Here is a 25,268-nt window from a genome sequence, read left to right as displayed (position 1 = left end):
GGGAAATGATGGTGTCTGAGTGAGGTCAGGAAAGGAGCCCTGGGCTGGGGTAGGGGCAGAAAGGGAGTGAGGCCCAGAGAAAAGGCTGGCCAGGCTTTGCAAGACTTGAGGGAGGGGTAGAGGACAGTGGGGGGCCGTGGGGCAGAGGAGGTCAGGCTGTCCCTGGAGGTGCCCTGCCCCTCTTTGGTGCCAGGGCTCTGGGCAGTGTCAGATGTCAGGAGGAAGTGCTCCCTTGGGCCTAATCTCATCAGGAGGAGAGAGGCATTTTCTTGGCTCTGTCTGTGACTCAGGCTGTATTTCCTGTGGGCCTGCCGGGAGGCATCTGTGCTGGACCAGAAGGACCGGAGACCTGGAAGAAGGGAGATGGGCGCAGGGGAGGGGCCCCACAGCAGAGAGAGCCTGGAGACGGGGCTGTTTTTACTTGCCAGCTGGGCTGTGCTGATGGAGGAAATCCCAAGGCTTCCCCTGTCTTGCCCAGCACCACTCCCACCCAGAACCCACCAGAAACCCCAGCCTCCTTGACACAGGGCTGAGCGAGACGGCCGGCTTCCCCTCCAAGGGCTTTGACCCTGCCGGGGAGATGCACACATACACTCTTCAGGTTCCTCTCGACCAAGAGGGATTACTAGTTAGCTTTTCATGAGTGCTTGTCTGCCCCCTCCACCACCGTGGTGGGCACCAGGAGTCAGAACTCTGTGCCTAGGGGGCTGCTTTGTACTTTCTGGTTTGGGATTTTTACTCAGATCTCCAAAATGCTGGGCCCTCAACACATACCTGTCACATACGACATCACGTCCTAGAGTGCGGTAAATTTGGGACCACAGCAGTCTTAACAGCAAACATTTGTTGACCACTAAGTATGCACCCAGCATCACTCCATATGCTGTGTGGATTATCTTATTTAATTGTCCGGGGAGCCCCGTGAGAGAGTGTGGACCCAAGACTCAACAGTTTGGCTTCAAATGTCAAGCTCAGCCGCCTACTAGCTGTGTGATTTTGGACAAGCTGCTTAACCTCTCTGGGCCCCCAGCTTTCTCCTCTGTAAAAATGGGATGATAACAGGGGATTGCTTTGAGGATTGAGTTAGGACACGGAGCCTACCTCGTGCAAAGTAAGCGATGCGGTAGCTGTTAGTTGTTACTGTGCCGAATTTTGCTGGTGAAGGAACAGACATGTGAAGTCACCCACCCAAAGTCACATAGGTGTGGGGGACCTACTCTGTAACTGGGTACCCAGTAGCCACATGTAGGGCACGTGGAACATTGCAAAGGTGATGGAGGAGCTGCATTTTACATTTTATTTCCTTGTACTTCATTGTGACTTTAATCTAGAAGCCACAAGGGCCCCGTGTCAGACAGAGCTGGGGTGGGGGTCCCACACCCAGTGATCTGATGTCCCTTATGCTCGTGTGCCTTCAGAGTCGCAGCCCGCGGCCCCGTGCTTTAGCAGGCTAAGATCATGCCATCTCCCAACTTCCTGCCCTCGGCCATGTCCCTGGGTGGCGTCCACAGGCGCAGAGCAGGGACAGCACTGCCCATCCCCCGTCCCTGCACCCCGGTGTCAGCACGAGGCCTGGCCCAGAAGAAGCAGTGCACCAACAGCAGATGAAGCTTGCTGATTGAATTAAGCCAGCTTCACCTTCCTTGACAGACCTTGTGTTCTGCTTTGAAAGTGCCGTGCTCTGGTTCAGGATGTTGGGCCTCAATGAGCAGGTTGCCAGAGTCAAGGTTACAAATGACTCAGAATCGTTGTTTGTGAATCAGATAAGAGTTTTCTGGAAACCCCTGAGGTTGGTGAGGTGCCCAACTTGCCCCTGTTTGCCCAGGACTTTCCCAGGCATTTTCCATTTTAGCATCAGGAGTACGTCCCCTAACTCTTCTCCCCACATCCCGGGCAAGCCAGGACACGTGATCCCCCTGCTTCTGTGGAGAGCGACGAGGCCTCTTCTCGCTCTGAAGGAAGGAAGAAAACAGCCAGTGGGGTGAGACCCTGAGGCCCCAGGTCCCTGGCTCCCGTTGTGTCACTGCAGACCCTGTTGCTGGCCCGTGGAAGGCAAAAATAGAGATTATGCCAAGAAGTGACAAATAAACCAGGGCCTGGCCTCAGATGAGCAGAAACTCGTGAGCAGAAACTGTGGATAAAATTCTCACTAGCAGGAGGTCACTAAGACCTGTGGTTTCTTCTTTCTGCCTGGTGAGAAAGGAAGCCTCCTTGGGAATGGCTGGTTAAGCAGAGACACGTGTCGACAGCAGGGTGCCTCAACCTCACTTGGGCCTTGCTTCCTGATCCAGGTGTCCTGCCTCCTTCAGGCGTGAATCAGAGGCCCTGATAAGGATTCAGGATGAAAGAGAAAGAAGATTTCCTGTCAAGTTTGGAGTCAAGGTCAGGATAAGCTCTATGATGGATAATAGTTTGGTCAGGAATTGGAGTCAAGGTGAGGGACCCACCCATAATTAGGTGTTTGTTAACTCTTGGTCTTTGTAGATCACCTTCAGAGTATTCTTTTTCTTACCGTAGTCTTTTTTCTTTTTTTAAAGATTTTGATTTTTATTTATTTGACAGAGATCACAAGAAGGCAGAGAGACAGTCAGAGAGAGAGGAGGAAGCAGGCTCCCCACTGAGCAGAGAGCCCGAGGCGGGTCTTGATCCCAGGACCCTGAGATCAGGACCTGAGCCGTAGGCAGAGGCTTTAACCCACTGAGCCAACCAGGCACCCCTTTTTGCATTTTTTTAAGCCTAGGAAACCATGGTTCTAGTTCCCCTCTGTTAACTGCATTGACCTAAGCATGGTGATTTTTTGACCTCCCAAGGCACGAGCACAGGGCAGGTCTTAAGTGAATAAATAACACTGCAAATCTTCCATGAGGAACCACAAGCTTACAAAGGGATCATAGTAACCAGCAGCACCAGACCCCTACCCTCGCCTGAGTCTAATGCTAAATTAGGTCAAGTCACGCTTTCCCTGAGGCCAGGAACAGGCAATTAAAGAATGATCCATAATGCTAGTTTGTGCCACACCCAGCTCACCCGCAGCTAACCCTTGTCCTGCAGTGAGACCTGGTTGGGCTGGGAAGACAGGCCTTGGGGGGCCTGGTGGGAAAGGGCTGTGTGTGTGTGTGTGTGTGTCACACTCGTCAGAGAGGAAGGTGTAGCAGGAAGAGGGGCCTCTGGGGCAAGCCTTGGCTTCTGCTTCCCACCTCCCATTGCTCCTGTTAGTGTGATCTTGGTCAAGGCACTTCCCCCGCACCTCAGTTTTGCCCTCAAGTGGGACAAGACCCTGCACCTACCTGGCAGGGGAGCTGGAAGGGATGGGACAGGCAGCAAGCCATTCTCTCAGGCATTAAGAAATAAACTCAATGGGATGTTAAAACCCAGAGATGACTAACCTTTTGGTGGGGGGGGGGGGCAGGGAATTTGCAGCCCACAAAGCCTAATCCCGTGGCATCAGGCCTGCTAAACACGCATGGGGATAGCAGCCACACAAGCCACCCCCCCCATACACTTTGTGCCCCAGTGAGCCAGCCTGCCACACCTAAGAAAGGCATGCTGTGGCTTTGATGTGGGCCCACTGGCTGGCACCAGGCAGGATGGGACTGGTGGCATGGGCTAAACCTGGCCCAGATAGGCCGTTCTGGCCCAGCCCATGGGCGAGGGCCCTCCAGGTCCCAAGGGCCCACTGCAGTCCACATTTCCAGGCAAGTGCCTGCTTGTGGGGGAAATAAAATCCATTCTCTGAAATGCTGAGTCCCTAAATTCATTTATGCACAGATAACACCCATGCACGCCCAGATGCACCGAACACCCAAAGAGATGCTCACGTGCTTGCACACCCGTGCCTATGGTGAATGCTGCACTCAGGCACGCATTTGCACACAGCACACATTTGCACAGACTTCACCCACGTATATGGGTGCACACTCCCATACTGCGGGCAGAGGGACACACGGCCAGGCTTGGCCCCATGCCCCACTTCTGCACGTTTCCGTCTGAGGCAACAGGTCTGGAAGAACTTTGCCAGGGGAGATAAGGCGCCCGGGGTGGGGTAGGGTGGTGTAGAGTGGGGAGTGGAGTTGGGGGCAAGGGGACAGAAGGGGACAGAAGGTCGTGAACACAGTTTTAGCTTTCTGTCACTGTTCCACAGTTACTGGCTTCAACAGTGGAAGCAAAGAGCCCTCTTTCCAGAAGGTGTTGCATAGTTTCCTGAGCCTTACTTTTCTGTAAAGTGGTGGTGAGAACGGTTGTGATGCCTCTGCTTCCGGGCTGAGGCGAGATCAAGCATGGGATGGGTAGGAACGAGACTCCTCATCACCGTCATTATCTGCGGGAACCTGGAGCTGGAGGCTCGGGGGGTGGGGGGCGCGCTTCAGCCCTCAGCTCCAGCTTGCTCGCTGTGTGACCTCACGTGGTGGGTTCTCCTTTGCTTCTCTGCCTCAACTTCTCTGCCTCTGTACTGGGGAGCAAGGTAGCAGCTACCTGTTAAGTCCATACAGGGAAGCACGGGGAATGCCACCTGGCACGTAGCAAGCACCCTGAAAACTGTGAGTTATCATTGCCGTGGAGTGACTGAGCTGAAGGAGGGTCCTTGCCTGGGCCTCTTGAGACCTCCCGACCCTGACCCTGACCCTGACCCTGGGCAGGGAGCCATCCCTCAAGTGTGGGGCCGAGCGCCGGGCTGTGAAGGGAGAGCACCAGGGGTGGCAGGAGGGCCCCAGACGGGTGATGCCGCTCAGGTCAAGGTGATTTCTGCAGCCACCACTGACCCTCTTACCCCACTTCCCACAGCACTTGACACAAACGCCAGTTTATCCCCCCTGCCTTGCTTTTCCACTGACCTGTCCCCCTTCTCTGTCCCCTCTGCCCTGCTTCAGCCCCGGTGATCCTCACCTCTCACCTGTTCCATGCTGTCTTGCTCTTGGCAATCAAGGGAATCACCCAAAAGTGAGCTCAGCTCCTCGGCGCCTGTTGGAATCCCTGCAGCAGCTCTGCCTTGCCCTGAGAGTTTAAGTCCTTTTCCATGGCTCCTGAGATGATGTGGGTCCTGCCTCCCTGGCCACCTCTCCCCCTGGGTTCCTGTGCTCCATCCACACTGAGCATAGGTGGCCATCGCCAGGCTACCACTGGTTGGGGCTGCTCGGGGCAGGGTTTTGGGACGGATAGACTGCCCTCGGGGACAAACAGCCCCACTTGCTCAGTGGTTCGCTCTGCCGGTTTATGTCTCTGTCACACCGTATGTTCAACGGCTGCTGAAGGTGAGGCAGAGTTGGGGGGCCTGGAGCTGAGCCTGCTGACTTGCCCGCTGCTTTCCTACCCTGAGCCCCGGCCCAAGGCAGCTCCTCAGCTGCTGTTCTTTTGTAAGAAGGTGCCCAGGACCCATTTCCCTCAGGACGCAGGGCAGAGAAAAGACGGGCTACGCCTAGCATGTGTCTTATATCTTCCACACACTGATTAAATCCCTTTCCAACTCGGTTTCCCTTATCGAATTGGCCACTAGGAGGCTCAGACCCACATCAGAGGAGCACCTCCACTGTGTGGAGGACCTGACAGCACACATTCAGTAGCTCAGCTCCCCCGAATCTCGGGTGATCTCTTTGTTCCTGCATTTTCCCTCTGTCCCCATTGCCTCGCCGTGGCTTTTCCGTGTGCTTCTATCTTGCGTGCTCTCCACTTCTGTAAGGCTTCTTACATCCTTTCTGGGACCGGATGGACGTCAATTAGTCTCTCCCTGCATTCTGGGCGGCTTCTTGGGGCTCTAGCAAATCTATCTCCTGAAAAGAGTTGAAATGTCTGAGCTACGCAGGACAGATCTGTCCGAGGAGGCTGGTAGGCTTCCTGTGGAGGGTTTGGCTCACATGTCAGACCCCCAGTCACTGTGACCTCTTTTTTTTTTTTTTAAGATTTTATTTATTTATTTACTTATTTATTTAACAGAGAAAGAGATCTCAAGTAGGCAGAGAGACAGGCAGAGAGAAAGGGGGAAGCAGTCTCCCCATTGAGCAGAGAGCCCGACATAGGGTTCAATCCCAGGACCCTGAGATCATGACCTGAGCCGAAGGCAGAGGTTTAACCCACTGAGCCACCCAGGCACCCCCACCATGACCTCTTGATGTCAACAGTTTAATCTTGTGCCTTTGAACTTAACCACAAAGCAGATGCCTTCTTTGTGCTAATCCTAGGGGTGCCCAGCCAACCATGCCTGCCCTTGGGAATTTCCTAGAAACTGGGGGTGAGCAGAGCTCTGTGCTGGGCACTCCTGCAGCAGAGCTCCAGGCCTTTCTCTGAAGAACCTGCCAGTGGCAGAGTAGGTGACCCCTGACACCAGACGCAGGAATCAGGGCAGGCAGTGTCAGGGGCCTGAGGGCAGGCAGGAGACACAGCTGGTGGGGGTAGAAGAGAGGAGAGGACGGGGGCTCTGCTACCTGAGGTAGCAAGGAAGACTCTGGAGGAGGGCCCTGGGTGCTGGAGAAGGGGGGGTTCGGACTTGTGGAGATGGGTGCAGGGATTACAGGGAAGGGCAGGCCAAGCAGAGGGGGAAGACAAAGGACTGGAAATGCAAGAGTAGGTACAAAGGAAGCTGGAAGGTTCTTTATCTAGAAAGTACATTTTAAAAGATGAGCAAGAAAAGGTGCATCTTGAAATATCGGAGGGGAACCTCACTGGAAGGCCTTGAGTGCCAGGCTGGCTTTGGCCTTTGTAGGGCAGTAGTCAGTCCACAGTGACCAAGGGTGACCTCAGGTAGGGGGAGGAAGGTGAGGAATACAGCTAGGCTTGGGGTCCAGAAGGCTCTCTCTGGCCTAGATGAGGAGCGTGGATGGGCAGACCCAGTGGGGCCCGAGCCTGGGGTCAGGGGTTTGACCCAGGCACAGCAGGGCTGGAAGGCCACATGTGTTTGGCCACTCATGAAGCTGAGACCCTTTTCTGCCATCCATGACCTAGCCATGCTCACCCCTATGGCTTGTGCTCTCTTCACTCCCATCATCCCATATCCATGTTTATTTGTGTGTATGCATATATATATATATTTTTTCTTTCTCATATTTCCTTGCTAATATTATAAAACCACCTGTCATTCCTCAAACATTCCATGTTTGCTTCTATCTCAGGGCCTTTGCTCAGGCTGTTCCATCTGCCTGGGACATTTTCCCCCAACCTTACCTTTTTCACCGCCAACATGGCCAACTCCTACTCATCCTTCGAATCACAACTCACTTGTCACTTCCTCTGGGAAGCCCTCCCAGACTGTCATGTACTAACCTTTATTATTATCTGTAGTACCCCGGATCCCAGTGGCCCATTTTCCCACAGGATTCTTCACTCCCTAAGGCGGGCTCAGGCTTACTCTCTCCAAATCCCCAGTGCCAGGTACAGGGCCTTGTCACACAGTGGCGCTCAGTAACTAGAGTGAACAAATGCAGGGCCGAATGAGGAGGCTAGGGAAGCTCAAGATGCCTGGATGATAATCGTAGTAGTAATTATGACTGTAGATCAAGGAACCTATGATTTGGTCCTCACGACAAGTCTGTGAGAGAGATGATTTTGTGATCCCCATTTTACAGATGGGAAAACTGAGGCCGAAGAAGTTAAGTCACTTGCTCACCCAGCTGGTAAGAGGCAAAGCTGGAATTGGAGCCCAGGCAGGCTGGGTCCAGAGGACACAATGTGACCCACATCGCTGGGCTGGAGTGGGGTGGGCTGATAGGAAATGGGAGTTTTCTCTCTGGCGTTTCTGCCCTTTGGATCGACAGGTGAAGAGATGACAAGCAAACAGGTCGGGGATAATCATACACCATCTCACCAGAGCCACAGAAGTCACCACAATGACATCCTGTTCGTTTGCTTGCCCTTGATAGCACCCTGTCCACATAGAGCCGACCGCTGCCCTGGTCCTGCCCTCTCCAGAGAGGCTCCCCAGGTGTCCTGCTGTCAGCGCCACGAGCCTCACGCCCCGCCTTGTCCTGTTCGTTTCCCACAGATGTCATGGCATTCCCAGTACCGGAGCTCCAAGTTTCGCCACGTCTTTGGCAAACCAGCCAGCAAGGAGAACTGCTACGACTCGGTGCCCATCACCCACAGCGTCCAAGACAATCACTTCTGCGCCGTGAACCCCTGTTTCATTGCAGTCGTGACTGAGTGCTCCTGTGGGGGGGCCTTTTTCGTCATTCCCTTGAACCAGGTAAGGCCACTGGCTAAGCTTCGGGCCCACACAGCCCTCTGGAGATGGTGTAGACAGCAGAAGTAGAAAGAGCCTGGGTTTCTGGTCTCACGTGTGGCTTCAGATCCTAACCTTGCCTCTTACCAGCCATGTGACCTTGAGTTCTTTCACTTCCTTGAGCCTTGGTTTCCTCATTGGGAAAAAAAGATACGTATCCCGGGATTTCTGCTTTTAGCAGTTGCCTAGCTACTCCCAAGACCTGTCTTCCACCCCACAGCAAAATAGCTCACTCCCGAATCAGATATAATTTGTAATGCATTGCCGGGCTCACAAGACGTTGGGGAAATGGCCAAAGCCACCTCCCCTCCCCCCAAAAAAGAAGCAAATCTTTTTTTTTTTTTTTTTAATTTTATTTATTTGACAGAGAGAGATCACAAGTAGGCAGAGAGGCAGGCAGAGAGAGAGAGGAGGAAGCAGGCTCCCTGCTGAGCAGAGAGCCCGATGCGGGACTCGATCCCAGGACCCTGAGATCACGACCTGAGCCGAAGGCAGCGGCTTAACCCACTGAGCCACCCAGGCGCCCAAAAAAGAAGCAAATCTTGAGTCAACAGTCTGAGAGAGGGAAGCGGGAAGCGAACAGAAAGCAGTAGCTTGTCCTGTAGGCAAAGGTTACCAGTACAGGTTACACTATATGCAATTGCTGATGTTTCACAGTTTTTTTTTTTAACCCCAAAGGGGTAGTTTCATATAACTTAACCTAACAGCAGACCTTTTCAGGATCCAACCGAGCCTGAGTCGGCTCAAGGCAGAATGTCCAAAGGGACTAGCAGGATGCTGGCTACTAGTGCCTCTGGTTCCCAGCAGAGCCAGACAGGGAGTGTCCCCAGAGGAAAGCATCCCATCTGTGGACAGAACTCCTACAGAGTGAGGTCAGGCATGTGAGCCACCATGAATTAGAGTCAGCTGAAACAAGGAACAACAGGCTTAGATACCCTGTCCCCCGCCCCCCGATGAAGGACTTCAGAAGTTAAAATCATAAATACAAAATAGAATCTCATACACTGGGTTTTCTGATCCAAATGGGACTGAATTAGAAATCAGTTACAAAAGATAAATCTTAAATCCCCCTTGAGGACTATCTCACCAGCAGCCCACAATGAGATACCACCACGACCACCAGATCGGGGAACATGTGAGGAGCTAGGAATCATGAGTGGTGGTGAGGATGCGGAGCTCGTAAACTCTCAGATGCTTCTGGGGACAAGGTGAACTGTCACCTGTGTTTTGGAAACACATGTGGTAGTTTCTAGTAGAGAGGAAAATACACACACCCTGCGACCCCAAGATTCTGCTGCGAGGTATGTCCACGCGGTGTTTCTGTGCACCAGGACGCAGTGACGACACTGTGCATAGCATTGTGGTTCATATTGTCACCGAACTGCAAAAACTCAAATGTCCGAAGTATTACATAAATAAATCGTGATGTATCCATACTAGGGAACGTACATAATCATGAAAAAGAAACAACATACATACATACCACAACATGGATGAATCTTTTTTCTTTTAAAGATTTTATTTATTTATTTGACAGGGAGAGAGAGATTACGAGTAGGCAGAGAGACAGGCGGGGGCGGGAGGGGGGAAGCAGACTCCCCGCTGAGCAGAAAGCCCAATGTGGGGCTCCATCCCAGGATCCTGAGATCATGACCCAAGCTGAAGGCAGAGGCTTAAATGACTGAGCCACCCAGGCACCATTTTTTTAAAGATTTATCTATTTTTTTAGTTTTGTTTTTGTTTATTTTTTTAAAAATATTTTATTTATTTATTTATTTGACAGACAGAGATCACATGTAGGCAGAGAGAGAGGGGGAAGCAGGCTTCCTGCTTAGCAGAGAGCCTGATACAGGGCTCGATCCCAGGACCTTGAGACCATGACCTGAGCTGAAGGCAGAGGCTTAACCCACTCAGCCACCCAGGCGCCCCAAGATTTATCTATTTTAGAGAGAGAGAGCAGGAGGAGGGGCAGAGGGAGAGAGGATCTCAAGCAGACTCCTCACTGAGCACGCACGGCTCCCCACACGGAGCCAGACACCGGGCTCGATATCATGACGCTGAGATCAGACCTGAGCTGAAGCCAAGAGTCAGGACGCTCCGCCGACTGCACCACCCAGGTGCCCCAACATGGGTGAATGCTAATGACAGTTTTGAGGGAAAGATACCAAACAAATTATAAACTGTCTCCTTCTGTTTATGTAAAGATAGATAGAGGCTAAATTAAACTCTACCTTAAGGGATGTATAAGTAAGTAGAAAAACTTTAAGAGCAAGCAAGAGACTGTCCAGAAAACCAGGATAACTATCACCACCTGAGGGAAGGGGGGAGTTATGATTGGAAAGGGTCCCATGGTGGGGGGGTGGGGGGGTCTCCTTTGTGTTGCTCATAATAGTTCACGTCTTAGCCTGAGAGGGTGGCAGATATATGGGTAATTTATTTTCCAGTAATTCATTAAGCTGAACACTTATATTTTATGCCTTTTTTATATGCTACATTTCACAAATCGCATACATAAAGATGATACTGTAGAGTTCATGTGATTTTACAGGCCATTGCTGTATAACTTCCAAGGAACTGATCATTTCAATCTTTCGTAAACATTTCTAGAGAATAGGAAAAGAGGGACAGCTCCCCTCCTTGTTCTGTGAGCCAGTGTGACCTTGATTCCAAAACCAAGGAGAGAACAAGAAAGGAAAATGACAGGCCAGCCTTACTCAAGATGTATGTAAAATGGCTAGCAAACCGAATCTAGCAGTGAATTTTAAAAAAGATATATTCTAACCACGTTGGATTTATTCCAGAAACTCAGGACAGTTTAATATTAATAAATCTATAAATGTAAATCATTATATTAACAAAGGAAAGGAGAAAGCTGAATGGTCATCTCCATAAATACAGGAAAAAAGCATTGGTAAAGCTCAGTAACCTGTACAGTAATCTGTAATCATTCCTGATACAGATTCTTAGCAAACAAGGAAAAGAGAATTTCACTAACATAAGAAATAGAAGTTTTAAAACCTTTTGTTTAGATTCACCACTTGCTAACATTCTGCCAGTTTTACTTTTTATCTCTTGTATATCTTTCTCTCTGTATGCGTATGTATAGAAATTTTGTTTCTGGCCCAGAATCCAGCTGAGAATCATTCATTATATTTAGTTGTCAAATCTCTTTACTTTATTTCATGATACTGATATTTTTAAGGAGCTGAAGGACAGCTATTTTACAGAACATTTTAAAATTTGGATTTTTGACATTTTTGTCCTCATGATGAGATAAATAATATACATTTGGGGCAAGAATGTTAAACAAATGACACCGTATCCTCAGTTGATTACATCGTGTGACATGTCAGTTTGTCCTATTATTGGTAATAATGGTGATATTTGATCTCCTTGTTAATGTGGTGCAAACATTCATAAAGGTGGAATGTTAGAAATAGCCATTTAGGGATGCCTGGGTGGCTCCGGCGTTAAACATCTGCCTTTGGCTCAGGTCATGATCCTAGGGTCCTGAGATCGAGCCCGGCATGGGCTTCCTACTCAGTGGGCAGCCTCCTTCTCCCTCTCCGACTCCCCCTGCTTGTGTTTCCTCTCTTGCTGTGTCTCTCTCTGTCAAATAAATAAATAAAACCTTAAAAAAAAAGAAGAAGAAAAAGAAATATCCCTTTAAAATCAGCAATGAGTTTAATGGGTCATGCTAGCTGGCACCATAGGGCTGAAACACAAGTTAAAGATGTAAGGATTAAAAAGGAAGACATAAAACCACTCTTATTTATAGATTGATTGCTTACATAGAAACTCCCCCCAAAATCTGTGGTCAAATTATTAGAAAAATAGTAAAAGGGGTGCCTGGGTGGTTCAGTAGGTTAAAGCCTTCAGCTCAGGTCATGGTCTCAGGGTCCTGGGATCAAGCCCCGCGTCAGGCTCTCTGCTCAGCAGGGAGCCTGCTTCCTCCTCTCCTTCTCTGCCTGCTTCTCTGCCTACTTGTGATCTCTCTCTGTCAAATAAATAAATAAAATCTTAAAAAAAAAAATAGAGTGTTTGGAAGGTGGCTGGGTGCAAAAAGTCAGGATACAAAAATGAATTGCATATTTGTATATCTAGAACACTTAGAATTTGTAAACATTTGCAGTGGAATAAAAGAAGATTGGATATGGAGGAATAAACAAGGCTTAAAAGGAGAAAATTACAGAGCATTCTTGAAAGACCAATGTTAAAGGTTAATATATGCTTCTACCTGTGATGAATTCAGCTGCCCATTTCACTGCTCTGGCCATTACCTTTATGATAGCCTAAAATCTTTGCTAATTTGATAGAGGAAAGAGAATATCTTTTTTTAACTTACGACTTTTTTTTAAAAAGATGAAAACCAAACATTTTCCCACACATTTGCCAATTAGTCATTGCTTTTGTGACTAGTCTCTGTTGATTTACTTAGGGGCAAGACTTACTGATCTCATTCATTTGTATGTACTTACTTTAGATCAGAGATATTAATCCTTTGCCTGCCATTCTTTCAATAAATACCATTTTTTGTCTGTTGTTAAAAAAAAAAAAAGACCAATGTTAAAGAAGACCCAAGTAAATGGAAATATGTACCATGTTCATGAATAGCCTCTCTTTCTCCTCTCCTAAATCCAACATTCTCCTTTGTAGGATGTATTCCACAGCGTATTCCTTTCTTAGGACACCATAATGTGATTACTTCGCATTTGTGTTCTTCTGCTAGTACCTCCTAACCTACTTGCAATAGTTGGCGGTTGGGGAGACAACTGGTACTTAGTGTGTGTGTGTGTGTGTGTGTGTGTGTATCTCACATTTTGGGCATGCGGTTAGTGCTCATAAATTTTCATTGATTGAACAAATTACCCAGGGATTACTCATCTGAATAAATACAGAGAACATCACTGGCAAAGGGAATGTCACCAGCCAAGGTGTGGAGGTGAGACTGTGCAGATGCCCAAGGCAGTAATGCAGAGAACGGTCTGGCTGGAATAGATGAATGCTCTGTGTCAAAGGTGAGGAAGGGAAGTACCTTGAGGAAGTTGATTCGGGCCAGATGAGAAGGGTCTTGAATGCCAGGCTGAGAAGTGTAAACAGTATTCTAGAGCTGAGGTTTTTCAAGCTGGGGAGGGACAAGTGTAAAATGGGATTTCTGCAAAGACTTGAACTTGAAGATCAGAGTTCAGAGGTTCCCTGGAGTTGACCCATTTGACTTGTTTCTCCCATGCTTTGGGAGCTTTTAGAAGATTCTACCCGTCAGACTGTATTCGTAATTAAATAATTAATGTATTTTTCAGATTTTTATTACTCAGCCTCTTTCAGAGCTATCACAATTTCTAACTCAATGAACTACCGACTATAAATAGGTACTAACAACTGACTTAAGAAAAGAAGTTGCTTTGTTGAGATGGAGTGTGGACCTGGGTAGGGAAAGTGGACCTAATTTAGAAAGATAGGATGAGGGGTGCCTAGGTGTCCCAGTTGGCTGAGCATCTGCCTTCAGCTCAGGTCATGATCCCGGCATCAGGCCCTGCACTGGGCTCCCTGCTCAGCAGGGATCCAAGCGCACCAGGAGCTGGGAGCCACGAATCAGAGCTCACGCCTGCATGTCAGAACATAGATGCTGATTCAGCGGGTCCGAAGTGGGGCCAGGCACTTTGCATTCCAGCCAGCCCCAGACCTGAATTTCAAATAAACACCAAATAACTTTTTTTTTTTTTTTTTTTTTGCTTATTTTTTTCTTTGTACTTAAACTTTTTTGTGTTGAGAGCGTTGTAGGTTCACATGCAATTATAAGACCTAACACATAGAGCTTCTGTGTACCCTCTGGCCAATTCCCCCAATGGAAACATCTTGCAAGACTAGAGTACAGTATCCAAACCAGGATATGGACGCAGATACAGTCTAGAAGCTGAATGCTGCCTCCAGCACAAAGATCCCTCCTGCTGCTCTGCTGCCCTCCATCTCTGCCCTCTCCTTAACCCCTGACAACCACTCATCTGTTCTCTTTTTTGAGCCTTGTGCCATTTTAAGAAAGTCGTGTAAATGGAATCATACAACGTGTAACCCTTTGGGCTTGACTTCTGTCACTCAGCATAATTCCCTGGAAATCCACCCAGGGATGGGTGATCTAGGATGGACCAATAGCGCCTCCTTATTCTTTTTTTTTTTAAACCTTTATTTATTTTTTTTTTAAAGATTTTATTTATTTGACAGACAGGTCACAAGTAGGCAGAGAGGCAGGCAGAGAGAGGAGGAAGCAGGCTCCCTGCTGAGCAGAGAGCCTGATGCGGGACTCGATCCCAGGACCCTGGGATCATGACCTGAGCCGAAAGCAGAGGCTTTAACCCACTGAGCCACCCAGGTGCCCCAGCGCCTCCTTTTTCTATTGCTGCGGAGTATTAAGTGGTGTGCAGACATTTGTTTGACCGGTCACCTGCTGAAGGCCACTGTGATTGTTTCCAGTTTGGGGCTGTTAGTAATAAAGCTGCTATAAACGTTCATGTACAGGTTTCTGTGGGGACATGAGTAAGTCTCCGTTTCTCTGCCCATGAGTGCAGTCTCTGGGTCCTAAAGTATTTTCACATGTTTAGTTTCACTAGAAACTGCTAAGCTCTTTTTTAGTATAAGTAAAATAGTGCATGGAGTGTACTTACTCTAAAAGAATTATTTGTCATTTATCTGAAATTCACACATCCCTGGGCATCCTGTATTTTTTTTTTTTAAGATTTTATTTATTTATTTATTTGACAGACAGAGATCACAAGTAGGCAGAGAGGCAGGTAGAAAGAGAGAGAGGAGGAAGCAGGCTATCCGTGGAGCGGACAGCCCGATGCGGGGCTCTATGCCAGGACCCTGGGATCATGACCTGAGCCGAAGGCAGAGGCTTTAACCCACTGAGCCACCCAGGTGCCCCGGCATCCTGTATTTTTATTCGTCAGTTCTGGCCTCCCTCCTCCCAGGGGATGCAGATGCTGCTGGTTTGCAGACTACGTTTGCAGTAGCTAAGCTCTAATCTGGTTCTTTTCATATTTACAAAAGAATTTCAAACACAAAAGTAGATAAAAGCAATCCTAGGAACCCTTGTATACCCAGATTCTAGAATTTTCAAGGCTTTGCCGCTCTTGCTTCATCCATCCTTTTTTTTTTTTTTTCTGAAGCATTTTTTAAAGATTTTATTTATTTATTTGCTTATTTATTTAGAGCATGCAAGAGCCCAGGGAGGGGCAGAGGGAGGGGAGAGAGTGAATCGGTCAGGCAGACTCCACACAGAGCCCGACAACGTGGGGTTCCTGGGGCTCATGGGGCTTGATCCAATGACCCCGAGATCGTAACCTGAGCTGAAATCAAGAGTTAGCCGCTCAACTGACCAAGCCACCCAGGCGCCCCTTCCTGAAGTATTTTGAAGCAAATCCTGGACGTTTTGTCATTATACCCCCATAAACTTCAGGGTGCAGTTCTAAAAACTAGGCATATTTTCTGACAGAACCGCAGTGCCATTGATGGCAGCCCCGACAAGAGCTCCGGTGTCACCCGATCCCCAGTGTATGTGGAGATACCCTTGATTGCTTTGTAAATGCCTCTTTGTGCTTGGTTCCTTTGAATCGGCGTCCAGAGAGGTGCACGCATCACATTTGGTTGTTCTTTTCTTGGGTGAACCCATGCAGTGTGCGCGAGTAGGCGCGGAGGGGAGAGGGAGAGGACACGCTTGCTGGGCCTTTGACCCAGTGCGTCCCAGCGGACGGGCCTGCAGGGTTAGCACGGACAGTGCCTACGCTGCTGCCTTCCTTAGCCCCTTCTGCGGGAAATACTGCCCCGTCGTGCAGATGAGGATGCTGAGGCTCAGAGAGATGACATCCCAAAGGCTCCTGAGCCCTGAGGGTGAGGACCAGAACGTGGCTGAGCCCTGGGTGTGGCTGTGGGCCTCGCTCTCATTTGACTGGCCTGTGTGTGGCTTCTCGGTTTGGGCTCTGGTTTCTAGGGGCTTCTCGTCGGTTACCAGGGGTTCCATCCCAGCCAGGCACAGAAAGGTGTCGCTGAACTAGTGCCATGAGAAGGAAGGGAGGGACAAATTCGCTGAGTATTTCATGGAGTGTGTACGGGCGTGTCAGCGCACATGGTGCCTGGCCTTGCCATGGCGTCCTGGAGGTTATTCTCAGAAGGGCCAGGGGACTCTGCAGGCGGCCGCCTTTCCTTCACTGTGACCTAGGGCCGGCCTGTTTGGAGGGAGGCTCCCGCAGCCTGGGCAACAAGGACTGTGCTCGGGAAACAGAAGCGGCAGCGGCAGGAAGGTCTGGGGACAGGTGAGCCTGGGGCCTGGCTTACAGCCAAGCCACCCCTGGGGGTGTGTGGGGTGGACTTTGCTGTGAGGTGTGGTGGGTGGGGAGACATGAACACAAGGGCAGGCAGAGCCCTGGGGATAGGCCCAAGGGGTGGACCTCCTCGGAGGAGGCCAGACGGACACTGTGTGCCTGGAGAGAGAGAGGAGCATTGGAGGGCCAGACGGAGTTTCTAAAGCCCTCGTCAGATCATGTCACTCCCCGGCTCAGTCCCCTCTGAGAGCTCCCCATTGCCTGCAGACCAATCCTGCCTTCTCATGAGCTTCTGTCTCTGGCCCAGCCATCGTGTTGAATCTCAGCCTTCCGTGGGGCGTACTTACTCCCTCCACACTCAGATTCCCCTTCTAGAAATGCAGGGCTGTGGGCCAGCATGGTGTGTCGCTTTCTGTTTTGTCTTGTTTTATTTTGTTGAAAGCCTCTTCCAGTTCCAGGCAGGTCCTCGTGAAAGTGGCCCACGATGCCAGTGCTGACTGTGCCAAGAGGACAGCCGGGGCGAACAGGCCGCGAGAGGATGTACTCCCAGGTCCCAGGGCTCCGCCGCCCTTCGCACATGACTGTGAACCCCTCTGTTCCCCAGCTGCTGCATTGTACACGGGGATTCTTCACAGGGTGGCTGGGGGATAAATGAAATAAAAGGAGTGAAGCGAAGCACCCAGCACAGGCCTGGCACATGGATGACTCCCTGAATTACAGTCCCTAAAGAACGGCGTTTACACACCTGCTCCTTACAGATTTGTTCACTGGAGTACAGTCTCGGCATGGCTTTATTCACCGAGGGCATCCAGGCACAAACACCTGTCAGATGTGTAGGGAGAGAGTGCAGACCCTCGCGGAACAGTTTGACATCACACTGAGTACATCCCTGGCCCCCCGGAAGCATCCTGAGTGACAAGAACACCGGGTCATTGTAATTCGCTCTAATAAACTTAACACTGGCGAGTTTCCAGAGAGCTTGCCCTGTACTAGGCGCTGTCCTAAGTGCTTTACTTGGAGGAACTCACGTAATCGCTCACACCCTGCGACGTCCTACTATTGCCATTTCGTAGATGGGGAAAACTGAGGCATAGAGCGCTAAGGTCACTTGCCCAAGGTCACACAGATTAGTGCCACAGCAGGGACTCAAACCAGGAAGCTGGAGTCAGCCTGCCCGCCTCACCTCTTCTACCTACCACCTCTGCCTCCCGTGTCCGCCCTGGGCAGTTGGAAGGGCCCCCGGAAGCTGTTACACTGTTGTGGGGAGGGCTGCACCCCTGCGAGCGCTGGGGGTTGTAGCAATGGCCTCACAGCTGTCCCATCCCAGCAGCTGAGCTCTGCCCCCCTCAGAGTGTCCCCCACCTGCACGGCTCTGCCCTCTGTCCACTGTCCCATCCACTCCGCCTACCTCAGGGCAGCCCCACTGAGACTTGGAAGTGGCATGTCTCCAGGCTTGAGCAGCCGGCTCCTGCCCCCAAGCCCGGGCTCCGGTAGTCTGCAAGGGGAGCAGGGGTGCCCCCCTGATTTAGAGCTGAGTTCTCCGTAAATCAGAGGCCTGCCCCGGCTGACTGCTGGCCTCGTGGACTGAGAGGCGGAAGTGGCCTCCTGATTATAAATGTCCCTGTCATGACAGGGCTTTCAGCAGCTCCATCTCCGCCCAGGAGATGGGCTAATGAGGTCTGGTAACTTCAGACCTCAGCTCTGCCTGCAGGCAGAGCAGCCCCGGCAGAACAGGCTGCCATCCCCCGACCTCTGAAAATGCAGAGAAGTTGCCTGCGCTGGGTCTCTGTTTGAGAGGCCTGGGAGGAGTGCTGGCCTGGCTGGGCTATGCCTGGCCTAGAAGCATCTCCCGGGTCTGCGGCACCCCCGGCAAGCCTCCGTGCTGCTCTGAAGGCAGCCACACGCCTTACCAGAATCCTTCGGGACAAAAATTAGGGTAGGGCTGTGGGCCAGAGAACAACTGGGTGTGCCAGAGCAGAAGACCCAGCGTGGCTTATGCCCTTTGACCCAGGAAATGGCCTAAGAGAAGGAAGGGCTGTGTGAGGAAGGGGGCAGGACACAGACGCAGGGCTGAGAGCCCTCCCACAGGGCAAGGGCAGGGCTCATTCACACCTGCCAGCCCCCACCCTGGGCTGCAGCCCCGCCCCACCCCCCACATTTCCTGGGACCCTATGCAAATCCCTCTGGGCTGGGCCCCTGAGCAAAAGCTGCTGGCCCTTATTACAAGTCTCTGAGAGCCCTTCAAGATCTGCAGGTTTAGAACACATTTTTGGCTAATCCGGGAAGGACCCATCTTTTCAGAAAGTTTGGAGTTTTGTGTTAAATACCTTTCATTTATTGCAAAATAAATGTTTTTGCAATAGTTTTATAGAAAGTTGGGAAAATTTTTTTAAAAACCACGGAAGATGATTAAACTACCCATTGTCCACCATCTGGAGGTAACCATGAGTAACATTTTGGAGCACTTCCTTCCAGGCTTTTTCCCCTCATTTTTGATACACTCAGGCAGGCACATACACAAACACGCTCTTAACAAAAGCTGTTGTTCTTTGAGCGCTTACTGTAGGACATCCCTGTTGGGCTTTTCATGCACAGTATTTCTTTTTACCCTCGTAACAGCCCTGCGAGGAAGAGATGATTCTTCACGTTTTACACGCGAGGGGGGAAAGCTTGCAAGATTTGAGCAGGGGTAGGACATGATCAGATTTTACATTTCTGAAAGCTCACGCATGACAGTGTGCAAAAGGGCGCAGAGGCTAGGCGAGAGGCTGGTGGCTAGATCGGTGGTCCTGTGCAGACCTGGGCCAGGGCCCACAGGTGCACCTTCTCTTTCTCCAGGCCTGGCTCCAGGCCCTTGCCCACTGCAGGGGGCAGGGAACATGCACCCCTCTTCCTTGCTGAAGGGCCCAGATGCACCTCACACATAGCTCACAAACAACTCAAGTCCAGACTCTTCCCTTTTCTCTGTCTGAATGTATATATGAGGGTATGATCCTTTTTTCTGATGCATTTGAGGATAAATGACATATTTCCTTGACCTCTAAATACTTAAGTGTTTCCTGAAAGTAGGAATATTCTCTTATATCACCGTATTTCATTATCAACTTCTGGAAGTTTAACATTGTGGTCATACTTGAACCTACCTTTCATGTTCCAGTTTAGCCGATAATGCCCGGTGGAGAGTTTCCCCTCCAGTGTGGGATCCGGTCAAGGGTAAGGTGTCTACTACCCTTTCCCGAAGGGCAGGAGCTGGATTGGGCAGAGTATTTGTGAAGGGGAGCCCAGGATCACTGCTTGTGTTTGCAGAGCTACTACGACGGGTGCCTAAGTCTCTGTGAGCCAGGGCCTCTGTGTCTGTTTGCTAGTGTGCCAGAGGGACCTGGAGGCCTCTGTCCGTTCTTGCGGTAGCTGTGGCTTGGAAGCCTTATGAAGCCAGATGGGAGACACCACTGCATCTTTGCTCAGTCTCAGCGGGGCACCGTCTGGGTGGTTTCTGCAGAGCTGGGAGTGGTGAGGGAAGGAGAGGTGGTGGGTGTTCCTTGAGTCTGTCCTATTCCTGAAAGATCTTTTATAAAGACCCTGAAACCATCGAGGCTGCCAGTTCATGTACTACACTTTATGCCGCCACCACCTTGCGCAGGGCCTGTCCCTATGTATGTCGTGGATGTTGGCCGGTTTTCTTCTCAGCTGTCTCTTCCTCGTAGATGGAAAACTGGGTTGCAGAGCCTTCGGGGGGTGGGGCAGGGGGGGCTTCAGCACCTGGGGTGGGATTGTGGATGTGGACGAAGCCTGCGTTGCCAGGCAGGGGGCCTGGGTCCTGGCGCCTGTTCCGCCAAGCCATGCAGTGCAATGTGAGAAAAGAGAGTGCTGGTCACTGCCAGCTCTGGGTTTCTATGACTGAACCCGTGTGGCAGACCCACGACCCAGGAAACCCAGGTCTGTGTGCAGAGCTGGAAGTCTCCACTTGGGGCGTCCGTCCACCCACACAGCAATTCTCAGCAGGCCAAGAGGGAGGGGAAGGAGTTGCTCACTTTTTCTTTTTAATTGAAATACAGTTCACATACCACGAAATTCACCATTTTAAAAAACGTATGATTCCGTAGGTTTTTAATATAGTCACGTGCTTGTGCAAACATCACAAAATCATTATACAAAATAGAAACGGCATACCCATCAGCTGTCACTTCCTCTCGCCCCGGGTCCCGCGCAACCACTAATCTGCTTTCAGTCGCTATGGATTGACCCGTTCTGGAATTTTCATAGGTATTATCCAGGGTTCTGAGTATCGGGTACCAAAAGATGTATTAAGTTGCTCTTAACAGTGAAACCACAACTGGTCATTTATGTGGAATCCTGCAATGTGTGGCTTTTTGGGTCTTTTTTCACTTAGCGTGTTTTCAAGGTTTGTCCATGTCAAAGAGCATGTTGGTTTTTTCTTTTTTTTTTTTCCGGCCAAATAATATAACATGGTGTGAATATACCACATTCTGTATATTCATTCGGTCATTGATGGACATTTGGGTTGTTTCCACCTTTTGGCTATTATGAATAATGTCGCTATGAACATTGGTGGATGAGCTTCTTGTAGGCCTGTGTTTAATTTTTCTTGGGGCTCTACCTCGGGGTACAATGGCTAGGTCACGTGGTAACTGTGTTTAACCTAGTAGGGAGCACCCGACTGTTTTCCAAACCAGCTGCACCGTTTTTGCATTCCCACCAGCGGTGTCTGAAGGGAAATAGCCTTTGACTGAAAACCTACTATGTGCTAAGCACACCTCATCTCCTGAAATCTTCACATGAACCCCAGGAAATGCCTATTATTGCCTCCATTATACTGAGGAAGACACTGAGGCCCGGAGAAGTGACGTGAGTCCCCCAGCATCACCAAGAGAACAGTGGTAGGGCCTAGATTGACACCCTGTCTGTCCCTTACGTTTTCCTGCCTACTTCGTGATTGCTGCCTGCCGAGTGACCGTCCACATGCTTATGTGGGATTAGCCCCTCTTCTCCCCAACACTCCTGGGCACTGTTTTGCAGACGGGAAAGTTGGACCCCCACTACCCAAGGGTCTGCGGGCATGGAGGGAACGTCTTAGACATCAAGTGGAATCCTTTTAATGATTTTGAGATCGCCTCCTGTTCTGAAGATACCACAGTGAGTGTCTGCGTGAGGCGATTCCCTTTCCCGAGAGGAGCGGGCTGGGGGCATGGGGAGGTGGACTGATGGGTGTCTGTTCTTAGCTCGGATGCTCCTAACCCCGTGATCCTTCATGAGGCGAGGTCAGGGTGGGGGGAGGGCTCAGGGAAATTGTGCAGGAGAAAGTGTGGGCTCTGGGACTTGCCCACATGCCCAGCATACCTGCAGCACCTTATCTGGAGCCTCTGGCACTCTTGGGGTTGCCGTCCTGGTTTTAAATCCTGGTGACCAGGAAATAAATATGTGTTGAACTGAAAGCAAAGTCTGCCTGAAAACCCTGTGTATCTCTGAGGGTAAGGGGCCATACAGTCACCCAGGGGCCTGAGAGCTCTGAAAGACAACGGAGAACATCAAGTTTCTGCCATCCCCCCTGTGTCACCCCCTCTCACCCCCACCCCCCACCCCCAGCTCCATTTGTATCCACTTTCTGCTGTGCAAGCCCCTTCCATCCTCAACAATACTACTCTGAAAGGAAGTCCCAGTACCTCTTCCCAGGCCCTTCCTGTGGGGTATAGGCCATGACCTTCTGGCCCTTTATCTTTCCTCTTTCAGGCCATCTAAGGGGGCCACTCCAAAGGAAAGACTTTGGCCCTACCCTGTCCTGCGCCAGAGACTGCACTGGCTCCCTAGTGCTCTGATGATAGAGCACAAACTCTTGCTCCTGGCCTTTGAGGCTGTAGCCTGAGCCTTTGGGACTAGGAAGGGGTAGACGACTGTCCTTGGAGAGATGGTCTAGGCTGGGAGCGGGGTTTGATCTGACATCCAGCCTGGGAGTCAGGCCTGTGGCCTGCCCATCTGCCCACAGTGCAGGCCATTAGGATGGCAAAGATTACCAGGAAGCAGATTTGGAGGCCTGGGCTCAACTCTGGCAATGTGAGCCCCGACTTGGGCTGGAAGACCTTGGCAAAGCCACTGTCCCTCTGAGGGTTCCAGAGAGATGGATACAGAGAGCACTCCCCTGGCCCTTCTGCCGGGCACTGCCAGTTCTGTGGCTTAGGGTGGCCTGGATACCAGGTGACCCTGGCTAACAGCTCCCTTTCCCCCCGCTGTATCTCCCCTGAAAGATTAAGATCTGGGACATCCCCAAGCAGCTGCTGACAAAGAACCTCACAGCCTGCAAGAAGGAACTAATGGGCCACACCCGCAGGGTGGGCCTGGTCGAGTGGCATCCCACGGCTGCCAATATCCTCTTCAGCTCTGGCTACGACTTCAAGGTGGGTCCGTGCTCTCGTTTCCTGGGGCCCCCCTAACATGACTGCACTGGGCACTTCAGACAACAGAAATTGACCCTCGCTGTGTTCTGGAGACCAGAAATCTAAAATCAAGTTGTCAGGAGGGCCGCGGTCCCTCGAAGACCCTAGAATGCTCCCTCCTGTGCCTCTTAGAACTTCCGATGGCTCCGGGCATTCCCTGGGCTGCACCTGGGTCACTTCGGCCTGCCTCCAGCTTCGTGCAGGCTTCTCTGTGTTTCTGTGTCCTCTCATCTTTGGAGCAGGACACCTGTCAGCGGATGCAGTGTCTACCCCAGTCCATATGACCTCATCATAATTAGTTACATCAGCGAAGACCCTGTTTCCTAATAAGGTCACATTCTGAGGCTCCAGTGGACATGAGGTTTTGTGGTCGGGGCGGGGGGACACTGTACAACCCCTTAGTCGTCCTGGAGGGGTTGGGCTGGATCCCATCCGGAGAAGCTTCGCACTGCCCCACTGACAGCCAAGCTGGCAGTCTATGGGTCCTGGGGTTGGGGAAAATTCATGGTGGTGGAGCCCTGGATTCTATTGCAACTCAGTCTCTGCCTTGCAGTAGGAACTAGGAAAGTCCCTTGACTTTTCTAGGCCTCAGTTTCTCCTTTTGTACATGAATGGGGTCGGTGTGACCATAGCCGTGGCTTTGAAACTCTTCCCTTCACAACAGAGGGCTTTATGGAGGCACTTTGGGGACCTCTCTAATGGATCAGGGATGGGAGCGGTTGACAGAGCCTCTGACCCCCTTCTGATCAGAAGTGCTCTTTCACATGTGTATGTGGGCTGTGTCTGCAGGGCCACCCTATATGGTTGTGCACGGAACTCTGCCCACAGTTCCACGGGGTGCAGGTCACGTCACGGGCTATGGGCATGGATCTCCCTGGAGCTGTGCAGTGCACAACCTCCGCAGCTAAACGTGGCAGCCCTCTATCTGTGTGAGGTGGAAACTGCTGCTAGTCAGTGTGTGAGAGCCCCTGGACTAGCTCATCTCTGGGGTCCTCCCAGCGTGGATGGTTTGTCACTCCAAAGCAGATGGTGTTTTCTTTTTGCTGCCAGACAGCCTGACTCCCGGCTTCCCCTCCTGCCATGCGGCGGCTTCCGCCTCCCACCCAAGGCTTCTTGGCCAGACTGCCATCTGTGGCTTCCCTCCTGGGGATACCGTGTTTCACTGCAGCCTGGCGGGTGTGCGACCCTGGAAGCCCGGGGTGGGGGTGGCCGCCGTGCTCAGAAACAGCTCATTGCCGTGCAGGTGATGGTGTGGAACCTGGACACAAAGGAGTCTGTAATCATGAGCCCCGTGAGGACGATTACCTGCCACCAAGGCGTGATCCTCTCCATGTCCTTCAACACCAATGGCAGCCTGCTGGCCACCACCTGTAAAGACCGCAAGCTTCGGATCCTCGACCCCCGGGCCGGGACTGTCCTCCAGGTATGTGCCGGGCTGGGGTCTGGCTTGGGGACAGAGGAGCAAGGGGCGGTGAGGGCCTGCGGGAGGCTAGTAATGCTGTGGGCACTGTGGCCAAGCCTTCACATGTGCTATCTCTCTGTCCTCTTGGCCCTGCTGGGAGGTGGGATGTGTCCCCTGCATTCTTTGGATGAGAAAACGAAGGCTAAGGAGAGGTCAGGTGATTTGCCCACCTTGAAAGCTGAGTTTTAAACCTAGTTAACTCCAGAACTTGCCGGTGTGCCTAAGCTCTGTCAAGAGGCACGTCACTCCTGCCGGTCTGCTGTGTGACCAAAGACAAGCACTTTCTGTTCTCTGAGCCTTCGCTTCCTTATCTGCAACAGTGGGCTGTCAGTCCTTCCTCTAGAAGGATTGAATGAGATAACTCAGGTGACAGTGCCCACCCTGCCCATTGCCTTGCATACAGTGAACACTCAAGGATCTCTCAGCACGAGCACAGAGGTGCGCTGAAGTTTGCCTCAATCATAGCTCAGAAAAAGCTCAGCAAAAATAGTAGTTGAGCCCCCAGATGGATGGGAGGATCTCTGGAAGGCTTCCTGGGGGTGGTGTCTCTGGAAAGATTCTCTAAGCAGAGCTAGGTAGTGAACAAGAAAGGCATTTCAGTAGAGCAGCAGCAGCAAAGGCAGGGAGGCCAGGGACCCTAGCTGTGGCCCACGAGCCCCTGACCACACATGTCCATCCAGGAAACCAGCTGCACAGGGCACCGGGCCAACAAGGTGCTGTTTCTGGGGAACCTGAATAAGCTGCTGTCCACGGGCACATCCCAGTGGAACAACCGGCAGCTGGCGGTGTGGGACCAGGTGAGTATCCCGTGCAGCCCTACCCTGCCCCTCACTGTT

General features: G+C 51.1%; 1 protein-coding gene and 1 long non-coding RNA gene across 3 annotated transcripts in view; both read left to right on the top strand.

Annotated features, from left to right (window-relative positions):
• CORO2A (coronin 2A) overlaps nt 1-25,268 on the top strand; it is a 53,326-nt gene that overhangs the window by 20,139 nt on the left and 7,919 nt on the right. For both annotated transcript variants that reach the window (XM_082696510.1, XM_082696511.1), the window contains exons 2-6: nt 7,970-8,170; nt 21,559-21,675; nt 22,782-22,931; nt 24,214-24,393; nt 25,113-25,229. In XM_082696510.1, the coding sequence (XP_082552636.1) occupies nt 7,970-8,170; nt 21,559-21,675; nt 22,782-22,931; nt 24,214-24,393; nt 25,113-25,229 (765 nt within the window). The remainder of the gene's footprint in view (nt 1-7,969; nt 8,171-21,558; nt 21,676-22,781; nt 22,932-24,213; nt 24,394-25,112; nt 25,230-25,268) is intronic.
• LOC309846884 lies at nt 16,432-17,203 on the top strand. The gene is made up of 2 exons (XR_014302186.1): nt 16,432-16,512; nt 16,964-17,203. It is a non-coding gene; the product is annotated as an uncharacterized lncRNA (long non-coding RNA).

Source organism: Mustela nivalis, assembly GCF_964662115.1.
Source record: "Mustela nivalis genome assembly, chromosome: 13".
Lineage (NCBI taxonomy): Eukaryota > Metazoa > Chordata > Mammalia > Carnivora > Mustelidae > Mustela > Mustela nivalis.
This window is presented reverse-complemented; position numbering and strand designations above follow the sequence as displayed.